Raw genomic sequence first — 22,012 nt, 5'->3', positions numbered from 1 at the left:
AGATACTAAATCCTATAGTCTTGTGACCCAGATCTCTTTTGGGAAGGCTATAGGTATTGGGGAAATGGATAACAATCCCAATCCCAAAAGGGGCTTTCCTGTCTTGGGGCAGAGGGAAGTGTGGACCTGAATGGAATATAATGATTTTTCTGTATTATTTTTATTTACATTATATTTATTTATTTTGCTATAAAAGTCTTTTCAGTTTAATTCAACTAAAGTGCTACCAAAGTAATGATCTTTTTAATAAAAATTTAATTGACAAGATAAAGGGATGAAGGGAATAACCAATAGGAACAAACCAAGAGAATGGATTGGTGGACACATATAAACCATAGAGACTGATTTCAGAACCTGGCATAGCCTGAAACAAGGGGCTGAGCCAGTGCATGAGTGGACAACCAGCTGCCCTTGGGATTCTGACTGAGAGGAGAAGAATGCTTGATTAGATACCCATAGAGAATTCAAGTAATAACAATCATAACATGCAAAAGGATAGAGCCTATGTTAAAAGAGTTCTTGAGAGAAGTTAGATGTAATTTTAATAGAAGACACAAGACTGAATATGAAGAAGGAAATGATAAACTGTACCTGAAAACCTTCCGATCAGTCAGTGGAATGGAAAGTACAATGGAAATCTATTGTTGATTCTTGAGCACAATGTGAATGCCTCAAAGATATAAGATCAGTATTGGAAAAAAAATCATCATGGATGGGAACTGAAGAGGGTAACGAGCCAAATTTATGAATAGAGAAGTCCTCCAGAGCAAATGTTAAAGGAACAAGTTATTCAGGAATATTGTTCCTGTCTACATCTTTTCTGTCTGTACGTGTGGGATTAGGGGGAGGGTGATTAATTATATCTCTGGAAAGAGGTTGAAAATGAACAAAAATGTGACTTGTAAGACAAATACATAGAATCATCTATAAGATAGAAGCCTGAAAAACGCTTATTTAGATATCCATGGCAAAGGATCTTAGAGACACAGGGGTGGGGAACCTGCAGCCTCGAGGCCACATGTGGCTTTCTAGGTCCTTGAGTGCAGCCTTTTGAACAAGTCCAAGTTTTACAGGAAAAAAAATCCTTTTTTTAAGGGGATTTGTTCTGTAAAGTTTGGATTCAGACAAAGGGGTGCACTTGAGGACCTAGAGGACGATAAATGGCCTCGAAGCCACAGGTTCCCCACCCCTGGTAGTATATACTATACACACATGTACATACAAGGTATCCCAGAAGTCCTAGACTTTTGAGACACCATATACACATATGTATGTACATGTACATATACGTGTACACATACATGTGTGTATATACATATGTATACTCTCAAAGGAAAGAATAAAGCTAACAGCTCTAAAGAGCAGAATAATATTAAATTCCCAGCTACAAAGGAAGGCATAGATAGAAAAACAATTTAAGTGAATTTAGAGTAGAAATAGCTAAAATCAAAAGGTAAAAGCAAAATATTATAGACAAAAAACAGGTGATAAGAGAAGAAAGATAGTAAGAAATCTATACAATGAACATTTATTAGGCACCTCTTACAAAGCACTAATGCCAAGGAGCATAGTCGATACAAGAATGAATAAGGTGAACACTAGCCTAGTCACCCACGGTCATCTTCTACCTTCCCTCCTCTCCCTCCTCTGCCTCAGTCTGGGAGGGGAGAGACCTGAATTTAGAAAGGCGAAGGTCACCCACTACATCCTGGAACATAGCCCGTCGTCTTGATTCATGTCCTGCCGCTGGACTCTGGTGACTCTGGAGGAGAGAGTGAGGCTGACGACTTGGCACAGCTCTGCCTCACTTAAATCTAGTTCATTGGCGAGTCAAGACATCACCCCCACTATTACCCTCCCCACCCTCTACCCCCCATCATTCCAGAGCCTCCCAGGGGGTGGTATTGCCCACTTTGGGAACCTATGCAAAGCAAGGGTTCTTAATGTAGGATCAACAAACTCAGAGGGTCCATGAGCCTAGATGGGAAGAAATAAAATACATCTTTATCTTTAATAACCTCTAACTATAATTTAGCATTTCCTTTAACTATTTAAAGATATTATTTTGAGTTTATAGGTTTCACCAGACTTGTCAAAGGGCTACATTACACAAAAATTCTCCCAGGCCTAGAGGACAAAGTCAAAGGTCTTACTGGTATTCCAAAGCCAGGTATTCAAATCTAGCCTCACCTTATCTTTGCAATTTCATCTCCTACTTCCCACCTTCTAAAACACTTTCTTTGTTTCATCCAAACCAGTTTACCCCAGCTTTTGCATATCCTTTACTCCTCCCTTTTAAACTATTCTCACTTCTGGGTTTTTCTTCACACTCTCACCCCAATTTCCACTTTCTGTCTTCCTTTGTATCTACCTGAATCCAAATCCTTCAGGACTTAGGCCAAAACTCTCCATTAAGCCTTCCCTGACTAGCTTTCTCTGCCCAAGCCCTCAGAACTCCTATGGCATTTATTATCTATACCAATTTTTTGACAATCACTCAGCTGCTGATTGCCTTGTGCTGTTGAACAACTAGATACATTATAGATAAGGGGCCAGATTTGGAGTCAAGAAGACCTGAATTTGAATCTTGCCTCAAACACTTGCTAGCTGTGCAATCCTGGGCAAGTCACTTAACTCTGTTTGCCTCAGTTTCCTCATCTGTAAAATGAGCTGGAGGAGCAAATTATAAACCACTCCAGTATCTTTGCCTAGAAAACCCCAGACAGGGTTATAAACAATCAAACATGATTGAAATGACTGAAAAACAACAGCAACAATTTTTTTTTAATTATGCCTTATTTGCCACCACTTTCTTTGAAAACCCTTTTGTTCCAGCCAAACATATCAATTCACTCACTATTTACTACTTTGTGCATTCCTTTTTTTTTTTTGGAGGGGGGAAGGCAGGGCAATTGGGGTTAAGTGACTTGCCCAAGGTCACACAGCTAATAAATGTTAAGTGTCTGTGGTCAGATTTGAACTTAGGTCCTCCTGACTCCAAGGCCAGTGCTCTATTCACTGCGCCACCTTGATGCTAACTTTATGCGTTCCTATTTCTCTGCCTCTCCTAATGCAGATTCCCCTTCCTTGTATTCTCTTTAGGTCCCTCAGAGGTGTGCTGGCAAATGTTTAACAAATGGTTCTCATATATGTGTGTATGTATGTTTGTTTGTATACATGTAAATGCATATATAAGGTGTGTATATATACATTATGTATGTACACATGACATACTTTTAAGTTTAATCTCATTATAAACATTTTCTACATCCTCTCAAGCCTATCAAGGAAACAATCAATCAAGCCCTGATTTATAGTGTTTGAAGACTCCCAATGAGTATATTTAATAACGGGTTCTCCTGAGTCAGTAAAAGTTGGCTCTGGCACATCACAGCTCTGTACTCATCTAATTCCTAGCTCAGACACTCTCAGATTTAGTTAGTCTTCCCTGACAAGTCCAGCCTAGAGCTGTATCCTACTCTCCTATACCACTCAATGTCTATAGTTACTATTCATTGATACTTATCATAGATTGCTTGGTATTGTGATTATCTTCTTATGAACACAGATCACCTCTCTCTAATTACACTGTGAGCTCCTTGAGGGACAGTGTCCTGCACTTCCTTCAATATGACACACTGCTTTCTTTGCACATAATAGGAAGTCAATAAATATTTGCTAATTGATCTATTGTGCCAAAATGCTCTCCCATTGGGCGTTTCCCTGGGGACAGGATGGAATAACAGAATACATCCATTAGGAAGAAATGAGGAGAAGGAAACTCTAACCAGGTTTGGAAATTAAAATGAGCCTTCTTATAGATGAACCTCAGAGAAGATCTAATTCAACAGGTTCATTTTACAGGTGAGGAAATTAAGGCTCAGAGAGAGGAAAAATTTGCCCAAAGTCACATAATAACTAAATGACAGAGCCAGGAAGATGATTGGTCAGCAATCAAAATCCAGACAAATATTGACTGTGGGTGGGATCATGAATCATAGTTTAAGAAGCACACAAGGGGTCATGAGCGGAAAAAATTTAAGAAGCCCTGTTCTAGATGGTATAGACAGATGTTAAATTCAAACCTAGAGAAGCAAAGGGATTTGTCTCTTCTTGTTGAGTCGCTTCAAGTCATGACCCATTTGGGGTTTTCTTAGCAAAGATACTATAGTGGTTTGCCATTTAATTCTGTAGCTCATTTTATAGATGATGAAACTGGATCAAACAGGGTTAACTGACTTGCCCAGGGTCACACAGCTAGTAAGTGTCCGAGGTCACATTTGAACTCAGGAAGATGAATCTTTCTGATTCCAAGCCTAAAGCACTATTCACTGGACTTCATTTCAACTTGGGAGGTCTCTAGTCATTGCATTAGCCATGGAGCTGAGAATAGAAACCAAGAGTCCTAGCATGACATTTTTCCTGCCTTCACCTCTCATGTCATGATGGTTTGTCAGCCCTTCCAAGAAACTCTGAACACATGGCATATGGTATAATGAATTTGGAGTTTGAAGGCCTGGGCTCAAATCCCAAGTCTGATATTCTTACTACCTTGAGCCATCTTCAGCCAGCCATAACCATTCTGGGCTTCAAGTGCAAGGGTGTTCAGGAGCCAGCTTGTATAGGCTCTCAAAAGCCCGATTGTTCAACTTTCAATGTGAACATTTACACCTCAGAAATCAGCAAAGGCTACAAAATCAGGGCTTGACTTACAGTTTTGTTGATTGTCTAAATTTAAGAAAGTGATAAAGAGAATATGATGATGCAGCTTAAACTTAAAACTGTCAGTACCTAAATTTTTTTGTTTTATTCTGAAGTCAGTTGTTAATTACCAGTACACCTCTATAATCAAGTCCCTCACCTATAAAATGAAGAAAGTAAATGGAAAACTGAGTTGGGCTATATCAGCAGTTCTTAAAAAGTGTGGTCTGGGGCAAGTAGGTGGCATAGTGTGTAGAGCACCTGGCCTGGAGTCAGGAGGATCCAAGTTAAAATCCAGCCTCAGACACTTATTAGGTGTGTGACCTTGGGCAAGTCACTTAATCCCAATTGCCTCCAAAAAAAAAGTGTGATCCAAGGACCCTATTGGATTCCCTGAGTCCCCTTTCAAATTGTCAGTGAGATCAAAACTAATTTCATGACAGTAGTAAGATATTATGTACTTTTTTTTTCTCATTCTCTCATGAGTATGGAGTAGAGTTTTGTAGAGGCTGCATTACTTGTGGATTAAAAATTTAGCTACAAAAATATTGAAGTAATATCTCATCTGTACAACTATACTCTTGCCTTACCAATAAATGAATCTACAGACATGGCTAGATATGATATTTTGCTTGTATTGGCCTGGCAAAAGTGCCATCTTTGACATGAATGCTTGGCTACAAACTCAAGTGATGCTGAAATAGTCTCGAATAACTTTCCAGACTCATGGTTGATCCTATAACAATTGGGTAGACTTTTGCACTGACAATACAAAAACAATTTTAAATTTACATTTGCAAAAATATAAAAAGTCACTCTTCTCACCACCTTTTTGTCTTGGAAAATAGTTATTTTTCATAAAAATATGCTATTCATTTTAACATGTAATGGGCTTGCAGTTGTTATATTTAAATTAATATATCAATTCATTTAATAAATATTTTAAAAATTCATTAGTTTTAATTTCTAATACGGCAGATATTGTTAGATAAACATAAACAAAACCTCTCTGCGGTCATCAATAATTTTTAAAAAAGCAAAAGACTCCCAAGACCAAAAAAGTTTGAGAACTTCTGGCTATATGACCTCTAAGATCTCTTCCAGGTATAAACTATTTTCCTAAAAAAGATTATGAAGAAAGTAAAATGGGCTTCTCCACACTATGCTCTGACACATAAACAAGTTTACTAATTTAGCTACATCAGAATCTAAGAACCCTTAGCCTGTTTTAATTTTACTGTGCAACAATGGACACCCCAAAACCGAACTGCATCCCTCTTTCAAGCTCAGCAATTTTAAAAAGGAGGTTGGAGTATCCCCAGCAGGGTTTCACTAACAATTTCCTCGTCTGTGGCAATGGTGGGAGGAGCCAGCTATACCAGATGACACTTTGTAGGTTTCACAAATGTTGAGGAGCAGAAACAAAGACAGGGTCCTGTATCTGGGTGTTACTCACAGGCATTATCTTGTTGCTTTGTGTTCTTAATGTATGCAGAGAACTTGGAGAAGATGTCAATCCCAGCTGTGTTGGATTCTCTGTGTTTAGCAGCCAGTTTGGGGTACCTGGAAGGGAAGAGGATGGGGACATAAATGGTAGTTTCTGATGAAAGGAAAGAGACGCATAATGATCAGCATCGATGTTGTTCGGTACTTTGGACCAATAGATTGCTTTAGATTTGTTTTTCTTTCCCCAAACTGGACTTGTAATTGATGAGATGGTGGGGCTAGCCACAGCTAAGAGATGGAGGGACAAAGAGATTTGTCCAGGGTGAAAAAGCAGATTGTGGTGAAACTGGTATCTAAACTCAAGGTTTATAGCCCACGTAGGAGTCGATAACAGTAGAAATTTTATTCCAAGGGAAAAAATTACAAAGTAGCCCATTTCTTAGAAATGGATGTCAAAGCCAGAGGGGACTTAGAAAACAAAATGTTGGGAGCAGCTAGGTGGCCCCGAAGTCAGGAGAACCTGAGTTCAAATCTGGCCTCAGATACTTAATACTTAATAGCTGTGACCTGGGACAAGTCACTTAACCCCAATTGCCCTCCAAAAAGCCAAAAAAGAAAAAATGTTAAAAACACAGTACAGAATGTCAGAGCTGGAAGAGAATATAAAATATAGAATGTTAGAACAAAGGACATTGAATGTCAGAGCTAAATGAGACTATAGAGACCATCTAGTCCAACAACCTGATTTTGGAGAGGAAGAAACATTGAGTGAGACAGAGAAGAATTTCTTTTTAATGAAATATTGAGGCAAATCCTCCAGCTTAGGAAGTAGGGGAAATAGACACCAAAGAAGGCCGCAAAAGGAGATGAAAAGGTTTATCATCCAAGAGTTAGCCCCTTTTCCCTTTTCTTCTCTGGGCCTCCCTTTTCTCCTCTCCTTCCCATTAGATTATGAGTTCCTTAGGGACATGAATTGTGTTTTTTCATTTTTTTGCATCTCCAATGTTTAGCTCAGTGCTTGGTACACAGAAAGCATGGGCATGTAGATGGTGCAGTAGATGGAGCTCTGGACCTGGACCTGAGTTCAAATCCAATCTCAGACACTTCCTAACTTTTTGACCTTGGGCAAGTCACTTAACCCCATTTACCTCAGTTTCCTCATCTGTCAAATGAGCTGGAGATGGAAATGGCAAACCACTCTAATATCAAGAAAACCCCAAATGAGTTCAAAGAGTCAGATATGCCTGAAAATGACTGAACAGCAACAATAAAAGACACCTCATATATGCTTGCTGATGGTGACAATTGACACAGTCTCCCACTTGACCCATACCTGAAAGCTGCCCACCTTGGTACGCTTCACCAGAACATATTTGCTCCAGGGTCATGGTCTTTAAGAACCTAGGGTTGCTTCCATGCACTACTGCAGTATTAGCACAGGACACTAATAGAATATTAGTATTACTGCTATTGTGGTTATTACTACATTTACTTTTCTTTACATATTTGCTGAAACCACCCTCTATCTCCCAGGTTATGCCTATACCATTTATTTATTGAAAACAGGTCCTCAGCCCACCTCTGTGGTGGGATTTAAAATGTCTGCTATGGGCAAGAGCCAGACCCATAGAGGAGGAAGATGAAGTCTGTTCATCCTTGTGCATGTTGAGCAAAGTGACCAGCTGGATTCAGTGAAAGATATTCTCAGCTCTGGGTGGCTGGACAGTTTAGTGTTAGTTCCCTCAGTTTGTCTTCTATATGTTGTAATGAATAGAATGCTGTATTTAAAGTTAGGATACCTGAATCTGAATCCTGTTCCAGACACTTATGAACTGTTTGAACAAAGTCACTTCACCTCTGTTTGCCTCAGTTTCCTCATCTGTAAAATGGGGGTGATAACAGCTCCTATCATCTCAGGGTTGTCTTGAGGATTAAATGAAATAATAATTGTAAAACATGGCACCTGTCATATAGTAAGCACTACATAAATGTTAGCTATTATTAGTATTTTCTCATTTTGCAAATTTTATTTTATTATTTATTTTTTAACATTCTTTTTTAAACACTTTGAGTTCCAAATCATCTCTCCTTTGACCCCTACCCTACCCACTGAGAAGGCAAGCAATATGAAATCAATTCTACAGATGAAATAATGCAAATCATATTTCCATATTAGCCATGTTGTTTAAAAAAAAAAAGCAAGAAAAATAGAGAAAGTAAAATAATTATACTTCAGTTTGTACTCAGAGTTATCAGCTCTCTCTCTGGAGGTAGACATCATTTTTAATCACTAGTCCTTTGGAATTGTCGTGGATCATTTTATTGATCAGATTAGCAAGTCTTTCACAGTTGATCATTGTACAATATTGCTGTTACTACATACAATGATCTCTTGGTTCTACCCATTTCACCCTGTATTGAATCATATAGGTCTTCCCAGGTTTTGCTGAAATCATCCCCCTTGTCATTTCTTAAAGCACAATAACATTCCATCACAATTATATACCACAACTGGATCAGCTATTTCCTAATTGATGGACATACCTTCAATTTTCAGTTCTTTACTACCACAAAAATAGCTTCTATAAACATTTTTGTGTACACAGGTTCTTTTCATTTTCCTTTGATCTCTTTGGGATGCAGACCTAGTAGTGGTATTACTGAGCCAAAGGGTATACAGTTTTATGACCCTTTGGGCATAGTTCTAAATTATTCTCCAGGATGGTTGGACCAGTTCCCAACTCCACCAATAGTACATTAGTGTCCCTATTTTTCCACATCCCCTCCAGTACTTGTCATTTCCATTTTTTTTATGTTAGCCAGTTTGATAGGTATGAAATGGTACCTCAGAGAAATTTTAATTTGCTTTTCTCTAATCAAAAGCGATTTAGATAATTTGTGTAATTATTGATTTCTTCTTCTGCAAACTGCCTGTTCATATCTTTTGACCATTTACCAATTGGGGAATGGTTGTTATTTTTGTAAATTTGACTCAGTTTCCTATATATATGAAAAATAAGACCTTTATGAAAGAAACTTGCAATAAAAATTATTTCCAAGTGTCTTGCTTTCCTTCTAATTTTCGCTTCATGGGTTTTGTTGTGCAGAAACTTTTTAATTACATGCAATTATAATAATCCATCATACTTCTTGTGATCCTTTCCAATTGTTGTTAGCATATATGCCACTTATTATCTTTTCATATGTATTTAGCTTATCTTCTATTTAATTGACTAGATTGTAAACTCCTTAAGGGCAGGAATGATGTCTTATGCACCTATGCATATTCCAAAAGCACCTGACACAATGATGTCAAGGATTGACATTGAAGATGCAAGCTGATAGTTTAAAGTTAAAAAAAAAATCTTCCTTGGAAAGTAGTCACCAACCATTAACTTGGCTGGTCATTTTTCACTAACTTAAGTTGTACACAGATAAGAAAATTGCAAAATAAACAAAATAATTGTGTGGGTGGGGGAGGGTATGGAAGTCTGGAGAGGACTAACAATCATGGGAGTCAGAAAAGAATTCCTGTAGGCAGTTGAAGTGAACCTTGAAAGGAACTAAGATTTATAAGAGGCAGAGATGAGGAGGGAGAACATTCCAGGTATGGGGACAGCATGGACAAAAGGGCAAAGAGACCAAAAATTGAAGGAACACCTAACAATTTTCAACTAAGTGAAGAGTACCCCCAGCGACCATCTCCACTTGCCTCCGAAAATACATGTAGGCCAGCAGGCTCCCACAACCAGACTCCTCTCCCAAAGGTATAGAAAAAAGACAGTTTTCTCCTGAACTACTGATCAGAGTCTTTGACCATAGGTAAGGAACACAAAATTCATATAAAGAACTAGCAGAAAAGGAAATTCCCAGACAGTTGTGATTTAAAGAGTGTGTGACACTTTCACTTGCCTACTGTAACACTGAACTTTGTAAAAGGTTTCACGGCACAGGGGATCCTGTGTGTGTGTGTGTGTGTGTGTGTGTGTGTGTGTGTGTGTATGTTTGTGTGTGTAAGTGTGTATGTATGTGTGTAGTCCCCACTGATAAAATGCAAGCTTTCTGAAAACAAGTAAGCACAGTGCCTGGCATAATAAGTGCTTAATAAATGTTTCTTAATTGGTTGACTGATACAACATCAAGATATAAAGTCCTATGATACTTTGTAGATGAAAGCCTAGGATTGTGCTAGATAGATCCAATTGGACCTAGCTCAAAAGAACCGATTGTTAAATTTTCAGTGTGAGCATTTACAACTAAGAAATGAATAATAATAATAATAGCTAATATATTCATATAGCCCTTATAATGTGCCAAGCACTATGCCAACTGCTTTGCAATCATTATCTCATTTGATCCTCACAGCCACCCTGGGAGTTTGGATGCTACTACTATCCTCATTTTACAGAGAAGGAAATCAAGGCAAACAGAGACTTGCCCAGGGCCAAGTGACATGTCACATTCCGCTCAGTGGGGCAGAGGCCAGATCTGAACACAAATCTTTCTGATTCTAGGACTGAGGCTTGATTTATTGTTTTGGTGAGCATCTAGACTTTAGAAAGTGATGGTGAAAATGTTAATAATGCTGATTAAACTTAAAAGTATTTCATATGTACATTTGGGGGAGGGGGGGAATAGAACCAGTTAAATATTCACCATACACCCAGGGCAGGTTCGCTTACATTTCTTTATCGTGGCAATCAGCAAAGCTAATCAAAGGCCAAGCTAGTCTTCTTATTATGCCCTCAACCAACTGTGATGCCCCAAAGAGTAAATCTGGAAGTGAAGAATGCAAAAATGAAGACAAGAACTCAGAAACAGAGCAACCTCAAGTATCAGAATCCCAGAGACTCAGTAGGTATCGCTTGGAGCTGCTGGAGGGAACACAGCATTTCCCCGGTGTACCACACTAGCTAGAGGCTGGGAGGGGCTGACCACTCTACTTCCCGGAATAAAACTCAACACAAAACTTACTTATTGTGCAGGCTCTGTAAATTAGGCTCTAGGCACCTCCTCCCCCTCCAAACTGGGCCTGGGGAGGGGAAGGAGGAAAAGGAGATAAGACTCAACTCACACAGGAAGGGTGGACTGGTCTGAATCAGTGGCACTCCCACCTATAAATATCTTTAGCAAGAAGAATAAGTTTAATGGGATCATTCTAGAGTCAGAAGGTCCTTAGAGATTCTCTAGGTTAACCCTATCATTTTAGAGAAGAGAGGCAACTTCATTACAGAACCAAAATTCAATCTCAACCTGTCTCCAAATCCAGTCCTCTTTCTATCATACCCAAGCATGTGTTGGAGCTCAAAAGAGTCAATTATTAAATTTTCAATGTGAGCATTTACAACTGAGAAATCAACAAATGCCACCAATCAGTACTCAATTTGTTTTTTTGTTGCTAAGTAAATGATGAGGGAGATGTTAGCAATGCATTTTGTTATTGTTCAATCATGTCCCACTCTTTGTGACCCCATTTGGGGTTTTCTTGCCAAAGATACTAGAATGGTTTACCATCTCCTTCTCCAGCTCATTTTGCAAATCAGGAAACTGAGGAAAACAGTGTTAAGTGATTTGCCCAGGGTCACCCAGCTAGTCAATGTCTGAGGCCAGATTCGAACTCTGAAAATGAGTTTTCCTTACTTCAGGCCTAGTGCTCTATATATTAGGCCACCTAGCTGCTCCTAATAATGCATATTAAACTTGAAAATTGTGTATTTGTGTACATTATACCATGTGTAGGTTTTTGGAAAGCTGTTTGTCAAACATTATCAGTGCACCATTTACTATATATTTCACCATTAATAGTGAAGCAAGTGAAACTATGTGAGTGGTAAAATCTCTCTGTCTCCAGATGCTTCTTTTTGTGCCCTTTTCTTCCCTCCTTGGCACCCCTTTCTGCAACTTTCAGCTAACTCCCTCTAGCAATGCCATTAATCAGTTGAAATTCCATTTGTAATTCTGAGAGTTTCTTGGAGGATAGGTTGAGTAATTTACACTGATTAATGTACCCAGGCCAAATTTGAACCCAGATCTCTCTGACTGAGTCTAATTCTCTAACCACTATACAATGCTTCCTTTCTTTAAAGCTCTTAGAATATTTTCACATTTAATTTGATCCTTTAAAATGACCCTCTGAGATGAAAAAACTGAAGTTCTCAAAGAGGCAAAATAATCTGTCCAGGTTAACACAGGGTATCAGCATGGGAGTTGGGACCTGAAACCCTCATTGAATGTCAGGACTCTTTCCACAATTCTGCAAAGACTAGTTGAGTCTAAGGCCCCTTCTGTGTTTGAGTCCATATTTCAAATTACATGATTCTATAGCTTATACATTATCATGAATTGAAGTCAATATTGAAGTCAATAATATGAATTGAAGTTAACACAGATCACAGATTTAGTTAGAAGCCACTGGTGAGACCATTGAGTCCAGTATCATTTTACAATTCAGGCAACTGAGGCAGAGGGAAATTAAGTGAATTGCTCAGCTAAGAAATGAATTTAACCTAGACCTTATTATTTCAAGTCCAGGGCCCTATCTGTGATGACACACAACGGGTATTTGTATGTTGAACTTTTTAATCTCTAGGTGTGGTCTGAAAGAATTTTGTTCCCCATTAATGGAATTTCAGTATCAAGAGTGGATAAGGTAGGCACATCACCTACCCCCACTGAAGTGGAAGGTTCACCTTGTCAAGGAGGGGTATTTGTCATTCCATGAACCTCCTCTGTGTCTGGGTCTCTTTGGCACAGACAGACATCTCTATGAAATTTAAGGGTTCTCTATGAGAAGAGAGACCTCATTCATCGTAGTCTTTTGACCTAATCAAACTTGACAAACACCCTTTTGCAAAGCAGACATATAACAATTAACATTTTTCTGACCCCAGTATAGATACCTGGTTTCTCTCCACTCCCAACATTTCATAAACCCCAGAAAATAAATCCCTTACTTTTGAGGGGTCAAGGTCTCCTCCAAGAACTCTTCAATCTTGTTGACATCAGTCTTAACATCCCCATTGAATGTCAGAAATGGTGGATGGGTCCCAGGGGCCAGGTTGTGCAGATCCGCTGGCTTTCTACAAAGAAAGTGAGAAGTAGGCTTGGTTCAAACCACTCTACTTAATGTTTCAGGAAAATATCAAACTCTAGAATAAAGATCAGCTTCCTTTATTGCCAAGGACCTTAGATGGATTCCCCATGTCAAACTTTGGCTAGGACATGGGCAGCAGCCAAGTAGTATTAGCAGACATGGATGAGTTTCGATTTGTATCACTGAAGGGACCTCCTGAATCAATGAAATTCCAAATCTATTTGAATATAATACCCTACTTTTCCTTTGATAAAGGTAAATTTTATCTTTCAGTAAAGCCAAATTTGATGTGAAAAAGAAGAAAAAAAGTAAAAAGAGAACAAGAGGAGGCTTACTATACAAAAAAAAAAAAAGGCGGCAATGTGCAATATAGTGGGGTAATGGATAGGGTTGAGAGATAGGAACTTTGGATTCTAGTCAGTGTTGACAAACAGCTATGCCTGCTACCCTGAGAATATTACTTCTCCTCTATAAAAAATCAATAAAATAGGGGAGGCTAGGTGGCTCAGACACTTAACACTTACTAGTTGTATGACCTTGGGCAAGTCACTTAATCCCAATTGCCCTGCCTTCCCCTCTCCAAAAAGCACCCCCCCCAAAATAATCAATAAAATAAAAAATAATTTCTAAGCTCTCTTTTAGTCCTAACACACTCTGGTTCCATAGTCTAAACTTGAATGTTACTGAGAAATAAGTAGGACAGGAAGCCCATACTTTGAGTCCTACCTAAAAACAAAAAAATTGTCAAGGGCAATCCATCATTGGTGATTGGCTATAAGCTTAGCTTAGTTACACCAATAGCTTATATATAACCATATCTTCTTTTGCTCCTAACAAGTTCTTTTGGAAATCAACATGGTTTGGCAGCATAGCTACCATTTGTTTAACAGAAATACACTTAACAGAATTCTGAACATAAGAAATGTATGAACTATGCAAGAAATGCATTCCCCAAAGAATAGTTTTTCTTAGACGAGAGAATTTAAGATCCTTTATTGCCATCTTGTCCAAGATGAAATGTTTCTATTTACTGTTCGTCCTGCACCTAAACTCTGGTAACTTCTGGTCTCACAATGATAAGGGCCTTTTTAAACTCAACGACTTCTACTGTGATATGTTAACAATCCCTAATGAGAATACCAGGTGTTGGAGACCATTAGAACGAGAAAGAAAGATTAACAGAGGCATACTAGACATTAGTTCATAGACCACATATCCCAGCAGACATTGAGGCAAACATCCATTAATAAGCAAAGACAGGACATTTCAATCCTTAGTTTCATGTGCTATTACTTTTTTCCCATCCAGGAATTATATATTCAACTAACCTGGTATTACTGGGTAAAGAGGTCTAAAAATGGCATAGTAAATTAACAGACACACTTTGGGATTGTTAAAATTTGCTTGAGAAGTAGGTAAAGCTAAATATTTGATGATAACTACAACTTCAAGGAAATAATATCTTAAAGTAAATAATCCTATTGTGAGAGGGCATGATGTTATACAGTAATTTAATTTTTGTGACATACAGGACAATAGGGTTTGTTATTCTTTGTTCTCGAGGAGGAGCAATGACATCACGAGGGTGACGCCTTGACTTGTTAATGAATTGGATGGGAATGGGGCAGAGCCACATAAAAACATCAGCCTCATTTTCTCTCCAGAGTTATCAGAGTCCAGTGGCAAGACAAGAAGACAAGCAACAGTCCCGGATGCAATGGGACCATAGGATTTAGAGTTGGAAGGGACCTTAAGTGTGGGGAGCCAAAGAGGCCTGGTTTTGGACTCAGATATTAAATCCTAATAGTGGACTTTAAAACAAGAATCTCTTTGAGATACAACTTTTTTGTTAAGTTAGCTCCTGAGTTCTTTGTTATAGGTTACACTTATAAGGATGTTACTTGAGTTCTGAAATCAGTAGGCTATACCCTAAGATTTTAGCTATTAAGAGCTAAAATATTTGATCCAGCACTCAAGTATCCTTGGGTGATCAGCTCTAAATGTGATGTCTTTTGAGGATTGCAGCTTTGGCTTTGATGTTTGCTCTCCATTGTATCGATTTATGACTGCGGCTGCATTAGCAGGCACCTGAGGCCTAGATCAAAGGTCTTACCCTAAGACTTCAGTCTCCTAGATAACAAATCCTTATCAAGTTATCCATTCTGTGCTACTTCCAGGATATCACAGACGAAGGTAATGATCAGAAAACTTGAGTCCCCTTCCTTTGCCTCTTTAACTCTATAAAAACCTTGTCCTAGGAATCAATAAATGGAGTTCATCGTTCTTCCTTGAACTACCTACATGGCCTGGTCATTTCTCATTCACATCTCTGAATCATGCTAAGTACCGGACACTGAGCAGCCCACGGCACTTAAGAGATCATCTTAACCAATTCCTTCATTTTTGTTGTTGTTATTGTTGTTGTTAAGTTGTTTCAGTCCTGTCTGACTTTCTGTGACCCCTTTTGAGGTTTTCTTGGCAAAGATACTGGAGTGGTTTGTCATTTCCCTCACCAGCTCATTTTACAGATGAAGAAACTGAGCAAACAGGGTTAAGTGACTTGTCCAGGGTCTAGATTTGAACTTGGGTCTACCTGACTTCAGGCCCAGCACTCTATCCACTGTGCCACCTAGCGGCCCTTCCTTCATTGTACAAATGAGGACATTTAGGCGGTGATTTTCCCAAGATTACTCAATTAGTCAGTGATAGAGAGGCAGAACTAGAACTCAGGATCTCTTATTTTTTAGTCTAATGCCGTTTTACCATAAGGGAAGGATTTGTAGCTAGGTGGTGGGGTGGATGGGTCCTTTACCTTCTGTCTGCATTAAAATCTGACCCCAGACCCTTACTAGCTGTGTGACCCTGGGAAAGTCACTTAGCTTTTGTCTGTCTCAGATCCTCGGCTGTAAAATAGGAATAATAATAGCATCTCATCCTTGCTGTGAAGATCAAATGAGATATATTTGTAAAGCACTTTGCAAACCTTACAGCACTATATAATAGTAGTTAGTATTATAGTTACAGATACAGATGAGCCTTCGTCACAAAGAATGAGCATTAACATCAGTTTTGCTGCTGCAAAACTGGTCCAAAAGGACCAGAGGGTTTTTCAAACCAGCTGAGACTTTCCATATATGTCATCTCCCCCATTAGAATGAACTTCTAAAAAGCAGGAACTGCCTCACTTTTCTATTTGGAACTCCCAGTGCTAAGCATGGTGCTTTGTACTTAGTAAGCACTTAATAAATGCTTTATTCATTCATTCATCTCACATCAATTAAAGAGAAGAAAGCAAGAAAGAAACTCTTCTGTTGACTTAAATGCAAAATATTTTTAATTCAGGGGAGCAACAGGGCGTAGTGAATAGAGTGCCAGGCCTGGAGTTAGGAAGGCCTCAGACACTTCTTAATTGTGCTACCCTGCATAAGTGACTTAATCCTGTTTGTCTCAGTCTCCTCACCTCTAAAATGAGCTGGAGAAGGAAATGGCAAACCAGAAGTATCTTTGCCGAGAAAATCCCCATTTGGGGGTCACAAAGCATCAGATAGGACTGAAACAACCACAACAAAAACAAGAACTTTTCATTCCCAGCAAATATCAATGTGATGGTATTAACTACCTATACACCATGACTAGTTATGAAAGGCATGGTCAGTATATAGCAGAAAAAAAGAACTGTGAGAGGTGGGGGAGTTCTTGGCAATAAACGAGCACAATATGCTCGAGCAGGATACAAGATGAAAAAGAAAGGCATTAAACAAAAGAAGAATATTCCCCTAAAGCAGGAGTTCCTAATCTGGGTTCCAGTAATTTCTTTACAAAATATTTTGAGAACTGTTCTGCAATAGAATTAGATTTTTTTTATAGTCCAATACATTCATTTTCTGCATTTAAAAATGTTATTCTGAGAAGGAGTTCATAGTCTTCACCAGACTGCCAAAGGATCCATGCATGACATAAAAAAAAGGCTGATAATCCCTGCCCTAAGGAAAAGAGTAGGGTTAGAAAGGAGGGGAAATTCAAAGTGAAGGATGGTGAGGTCAGAGGCCCTCTCCAAATATACTCTCTGAAAAAGGGCCCTTTCTAAGGACCTTGGCCCTGGGGAAGGTGGTAGTGGAAGGGTTGTAAAAATAAGAAGGAGCTGACATCAACCTGAAGTCAATTAAAATCCTAGAGAAATCAATTTTGGGGGAGGGGAGGTGGGAACAGAGGAGGAGGCAAGGAAGAATTTCAATTACATTGCTGTTCCCATACCATTCCTAAAACATACACACACTTACCAGCTGTGCTTTGTGGCACGCCTTCCAAAAGCATTTTAAAAATCTCATTTACTTAGTTTCTTTGTTTAATCTGTATGCATTCCTCACTTCAGACAAATAAAGGGGCCTGTTCAGTTTCACCTCCTTTTTCTGAGAGCTAACAATTTAAGTCAGCAATTCTTGGGTTCCCAGCAACCAAGATGAAACACTGATTTTATTTTTCAATAATTGGTACTTTGTTGGTGTGTTGTTTTCAGTTGTGCAACTCTTCCTGACTCCATTTGGGGCCTTTTTGGCAAAAGCAGACTTGTAGGGATTCTTAACTTTTTTTGTGTATATGTGTCACGGACCCCTTTGGTAGTCAAGTGGAGCCTACGAATCCTTCTCAGGAGAATATTTTCTTTTGCTTTTTTTTTTTGTCAAGAGAATATTTTTAAATGTACAAAATAAAATGCATAAGATTATTAAGGAAATACCTTCAAGTGTTAAGCAAGTACTAGCTATTTATTATTATCATCATCAATATTCTGAGCCTTGAATTATGTGTAGGCTTTAGATAAGTCAAAAAAAGAGGGGAGGGCATTCCGGGTGAGTGAAATAGTATGTGATAGGAATGAACAAGGACAATGAATAGGCCAGGCTAAGGGCTAGACTAGAGGGTTTAAGTGGAGGAATACTGGGAGATTAGCTTGGAATAGTTTGGTCAGAACCAGAATGTGGAAGGCCCTAAATGTTAGTATATGGAGCCTGGAAATAGGGAGCCATTGAAGTTTCATGAACACAACAATGGAATGATAAAAGTGGCATTTTATGAGAATTACTCTTGTGGCAGCATACAGGACAAACCGGAAGACAAGATTGAAAGCAGATTGGTCTCCTGCTTTCAAAGGGGAAACTAACCTAGGCTTGAGGAGTTAAGATCTTGAATCATAATGTTCACAGTGAAATGAAAAGGAAAAGATGGAGGTGAGAAATATTATGAAGGAAGAATGGACAAGACTTGGTGATTAACTATAGATACGAACTTCAGAGGAGAAGCAAAAAATAAAATAGACTTCCATCAAGAGATTGAGAAGCTGCAAGAAAAAAACAAAACAAAAATACAGGCGAGTCAGTCAACAAGCATTTATTAAGAACCTACTGTGTGCCAGACACTGTTCCAAGTAAGATCTGGGGGTATAAAGAAAGAAAAAATACAGCTCCCCTGGGTGTGTTTGTTTATACAGGAAGTTTTCATCTTTATCCTTCCCCATTGTTAGAGCAATTGTGAAGATGTATAATTCCAATTTCATGGGGTAAGGGATTTTAAGGGTATGAAGGGAGAGGCAAGGGACTGGTGTATGGGGCAATGGAATGGCTAGAAACCAAGCTGAGGGTTATGAACATGGCCACATGAAAGGAGAAGGAGTGGTTGAGATAGTGTTTGTGGCTAGTTGTCTTGGATGTGTGCATGGGTGGCAAGACCCTTTGGGCGGAGCCCTCAGCTTGTTGTGAAAGTAGGAAATAACAGATGTAAGCAAATATTGTGGTTTACAGAGGTCTACACAGTGAGTCAAATCAAGTCAACAAGTATTTGTTGACAATGTGCCAGTCTAAGCTCTGGTAACTGTGGAAGGGTGGGGAGTGTGTGGATGGGACTTCTGTCCTGGTTTTTCATACACACATACATATACACACAGAGAGAGAGTATAGAGTAAGTAATGATGAGAGTTTTGAGGTTAGCCTGTCTAAATATGGCACATCTGAATTATGAGACCAAGAAGAAATCAGCTCTAAGCTCCTGTTTTTGAAGGAGAGTCAGGAGGTACAGAATGAAGGGCAGTTAGGTTTAAACAAAATAGAGTTTTATGTGATTGTGGAATATCCAAGTGAAAAGTTCACTAAACAGATGGAAATTTATAGTTAGAAACCAGGAGGGGTAGTCAAGATATTATGCAGTTACAATGACCAGACTAGTCTCCAAAGCAGAGCTGAGAAAATTCTCCTCTTTCCCTTTATTGGAACAGTGGAAGACTGTGGGTGTGAAATATTATCTCTCTCTCTCTCTCTCTCTCTCTCTCTCTCTCTCTCTCTCTCTCTGTGTATGTGTCTGTCTCTCTTTCTGTCTGTCTGTCTGTCTGTCTCTCTCTCTCTCTCTCTATATATATATATATATATCTGGCTTAGTTTATGTCTGCTAGTTTTGCTGCATTTTTTTTTTTTTTTAATGGGTGACCTGGGGGGGGGGGGGGGGGGGGCAGGAAGAACAGATAAATTTGGAAATCAAGGTATTATAAAAACAAAAGATATATTCAACACCATACGTACAAATATATACATATATAAATGCATGTGCACATGTATGTATATGTGCAAATATAATGCATGTGTGCATACATCTCATATAAATACCTATATATACACATATATAGATATCTTTCTATGTGCATACCTATACACACCTATATATACACACCTATATATGTGTATAGACATATCTATATATATACACACCTATATATACATACCTATGCCTATTTATAACCTATACTCATACATATATACATTTACCTATAATACATGCATGTATACATACATACATGGATACAAATGAATGAATAAATAAATGAATGAAAGCAGTGATATTTAGACTGAAAGCAAAAAGAGATTTAAGGACCCTAGAAGAATTGATGAGCTCACTAAGAGAGGGGATGTAGAGAGAAAACCAGAGAGCTAAGGACTGAGCCTTGATTTATGACCTCACTTCCATCCCCAAGTGAAGAAGGTAAGTTAGAAAAGAGAAAGGAGTGGCCTATATAAACAGCTTAACTTTCCTTAAATCTGGTCTCCTATTAGTAGGTACCTGAATGTCTTATACCGTTAATCAAAACATATTTTTAAAATGACAGCAGTCACATCACAGAAAAATCAGGGGAACCAATACTTTTTCTCTAAAAGCTAATAACCTGTAGGGAATTCCAAAGACATGAAAAGATAGCATGGTTCTCATAGCCCTGGAAATGTAAATGCCCCAACCTACACACTCCTTGAGATTTCCCAGACTAAGAGCATGCCCACTCTTGAGATGTGTGACTCTCCTAAGCTATTTTAGATGTTGATGCATATTTCTGTTACCTTTTCAGGTCCACAGTGGTGACATTGAACACAACCCCTTTCAACCACAGGATCATGAAGAGACGCTGAGAAAATGGACAGTTCCCAATGCTTTCACCATCTGATCCAGCCTAGGAGAAAAGAAACCCAAAACATTTCAATTCATTTCAATCTAACAAACATTAATTAAGAGATGCAGGCTGTCCTTTAGGTGCTGGGAATACAAAGACAAAAACAAAACCTTCCTGGTCCTCGAGGAACTAATAATCAATCGAGGGGTAGCAGGTGATAATACGCACATAAGGAAATAAAGGCACAAAAATATATGCAAAAGAAAAAAATACATATATAAATACACACAAAGAAATCTCAGGGCAGAGAAAGAACTAACTAACTAACTAAGAAGAAAGCACGTCTCCCAAAGGAGATGATGCTTGAACTGAAAACTGTGAGGTGGCCAAGAAACTGAGATGATGACGGAGAATACTACAGGCATGAGGGGACCATCTGGACTGACTATGGAGGCAGGAGAGGGAATTCCCTATATGGGAGAACAAGAAGGTTGCCAGATAGATCTTAAGCTGAACCCTCAAGAATACCATTTGTGTTTCGAGAGGTAGAAAGGACCATAAACTTGACCCTAAAAGATACTATTTATGTTTTATAAAGGCAGAAAGGTCAAATGGAAATATAGGCACTGAAACAGGAAAACCTGAACAATTTGAGGAAAAGCTAGAACAATCAAGAACACGTGTCAGGAACAGTAAACAACAGCAACAACTGAAGAAAACCATTCTGACTGGGAACTGTAACCTTTCGCTCTCTCTAAATAAGAAATATTCCTGAGCAGCCCCTTGGATGCAGAATAACACCCCTGCAGCAAGCAGCACTGTCTGTCTTTTGCATCTCACCTCAATTATAAGAGTGGTATTACTGAAGCATTTCAGGAAAACTAAGTTCCCAGGGGTGGGAAAAAAATGAGACAATGTTTATATGCCACAAAAAAAAATCAATTGTTTAGATGGTAAGAAGTTTAGGTAATGATAATGAATTATTTGTCCACAACCACAATGCTATGTACAACCAATACTAGCTCGTACTTGTATAAGCCAATCTTTTCACATATGTTACTTCATTTGGTCCTTACAACCCTGGGAGATAGATGCTATGGTTATTCCCATTTCACAGATGAGAAAACTGAAGGTAAGGGGGGTTAAGTGCCTAGTTACACATCTAGTAAGGATCTGGGGCGTGATTTGAACTCAGGTCTTCCTGACCTGAGGTTGAGCAACACAGTCACTGTGCCACCAACCAAGAAAAGTAAAAAATGGCCTTCTTTTGTCTGTGTGTGGTTCCCCTTTCTAACACCACAGTGACAGTGAAAGCATGTTGGCTGTTCAGCCCACATTCAGTCCACAAA

At 38.7% G+C, this 22,012-nt stretch overlaps 1 protein-coding gene across 1 annotated transcript in view; it reads right to left on the bottom strand.

Moving 5' to 3' along the window:
* The window catches only part of CLIC5 (chloride intracellular channel 5), a 129,816-nt gene that overhangs the window by 39,326 nt on the left and 68,478 nt on the right, over positions 1 to 22,012 (bottom strand). Inside the window, exons 2-4 of the mRNA XM_069065834.1 lie at positions 20,614 to 20,723; positions 13,101 to 13,226; positions 6,158 to 6,264 (exon numbers count right to left, since the gene is read on the bottom strand). Of these exons, the coding sequence (XP_068921935.1) occupies positions 6,158 to 6,264; positions 13,101 to 13,226; positions 20,614 to 20,723 (343 nt within the window). The remainder of the gene's footprint in view (positions 1 to 6,157; positions 6,265 to 13,100; positions 13,227 to 20,613; positions 20,724 to 22,012) is intronic.

This window comes from Petaurus breviceps, unplaced genomic scaffold (assembly GCF_028583685.1).
Source record: "Petaurus breviceps papuanus isolate PSGF00001 unplaced genomic scaffold, PetGlider_PUasm1.0 90701, whole genome shotgun sequence".
Classification (NCBI taxonomy): domain Eukaryota; kingdom Metazoa; phylum Chordata; class Mammalia; order Diprotodontia; family Petauridae; genus Petaurus; species Petaurus breviceps.
This window is presented reverse-complemented; position numbering and strand designations above follow the sequence as displayed.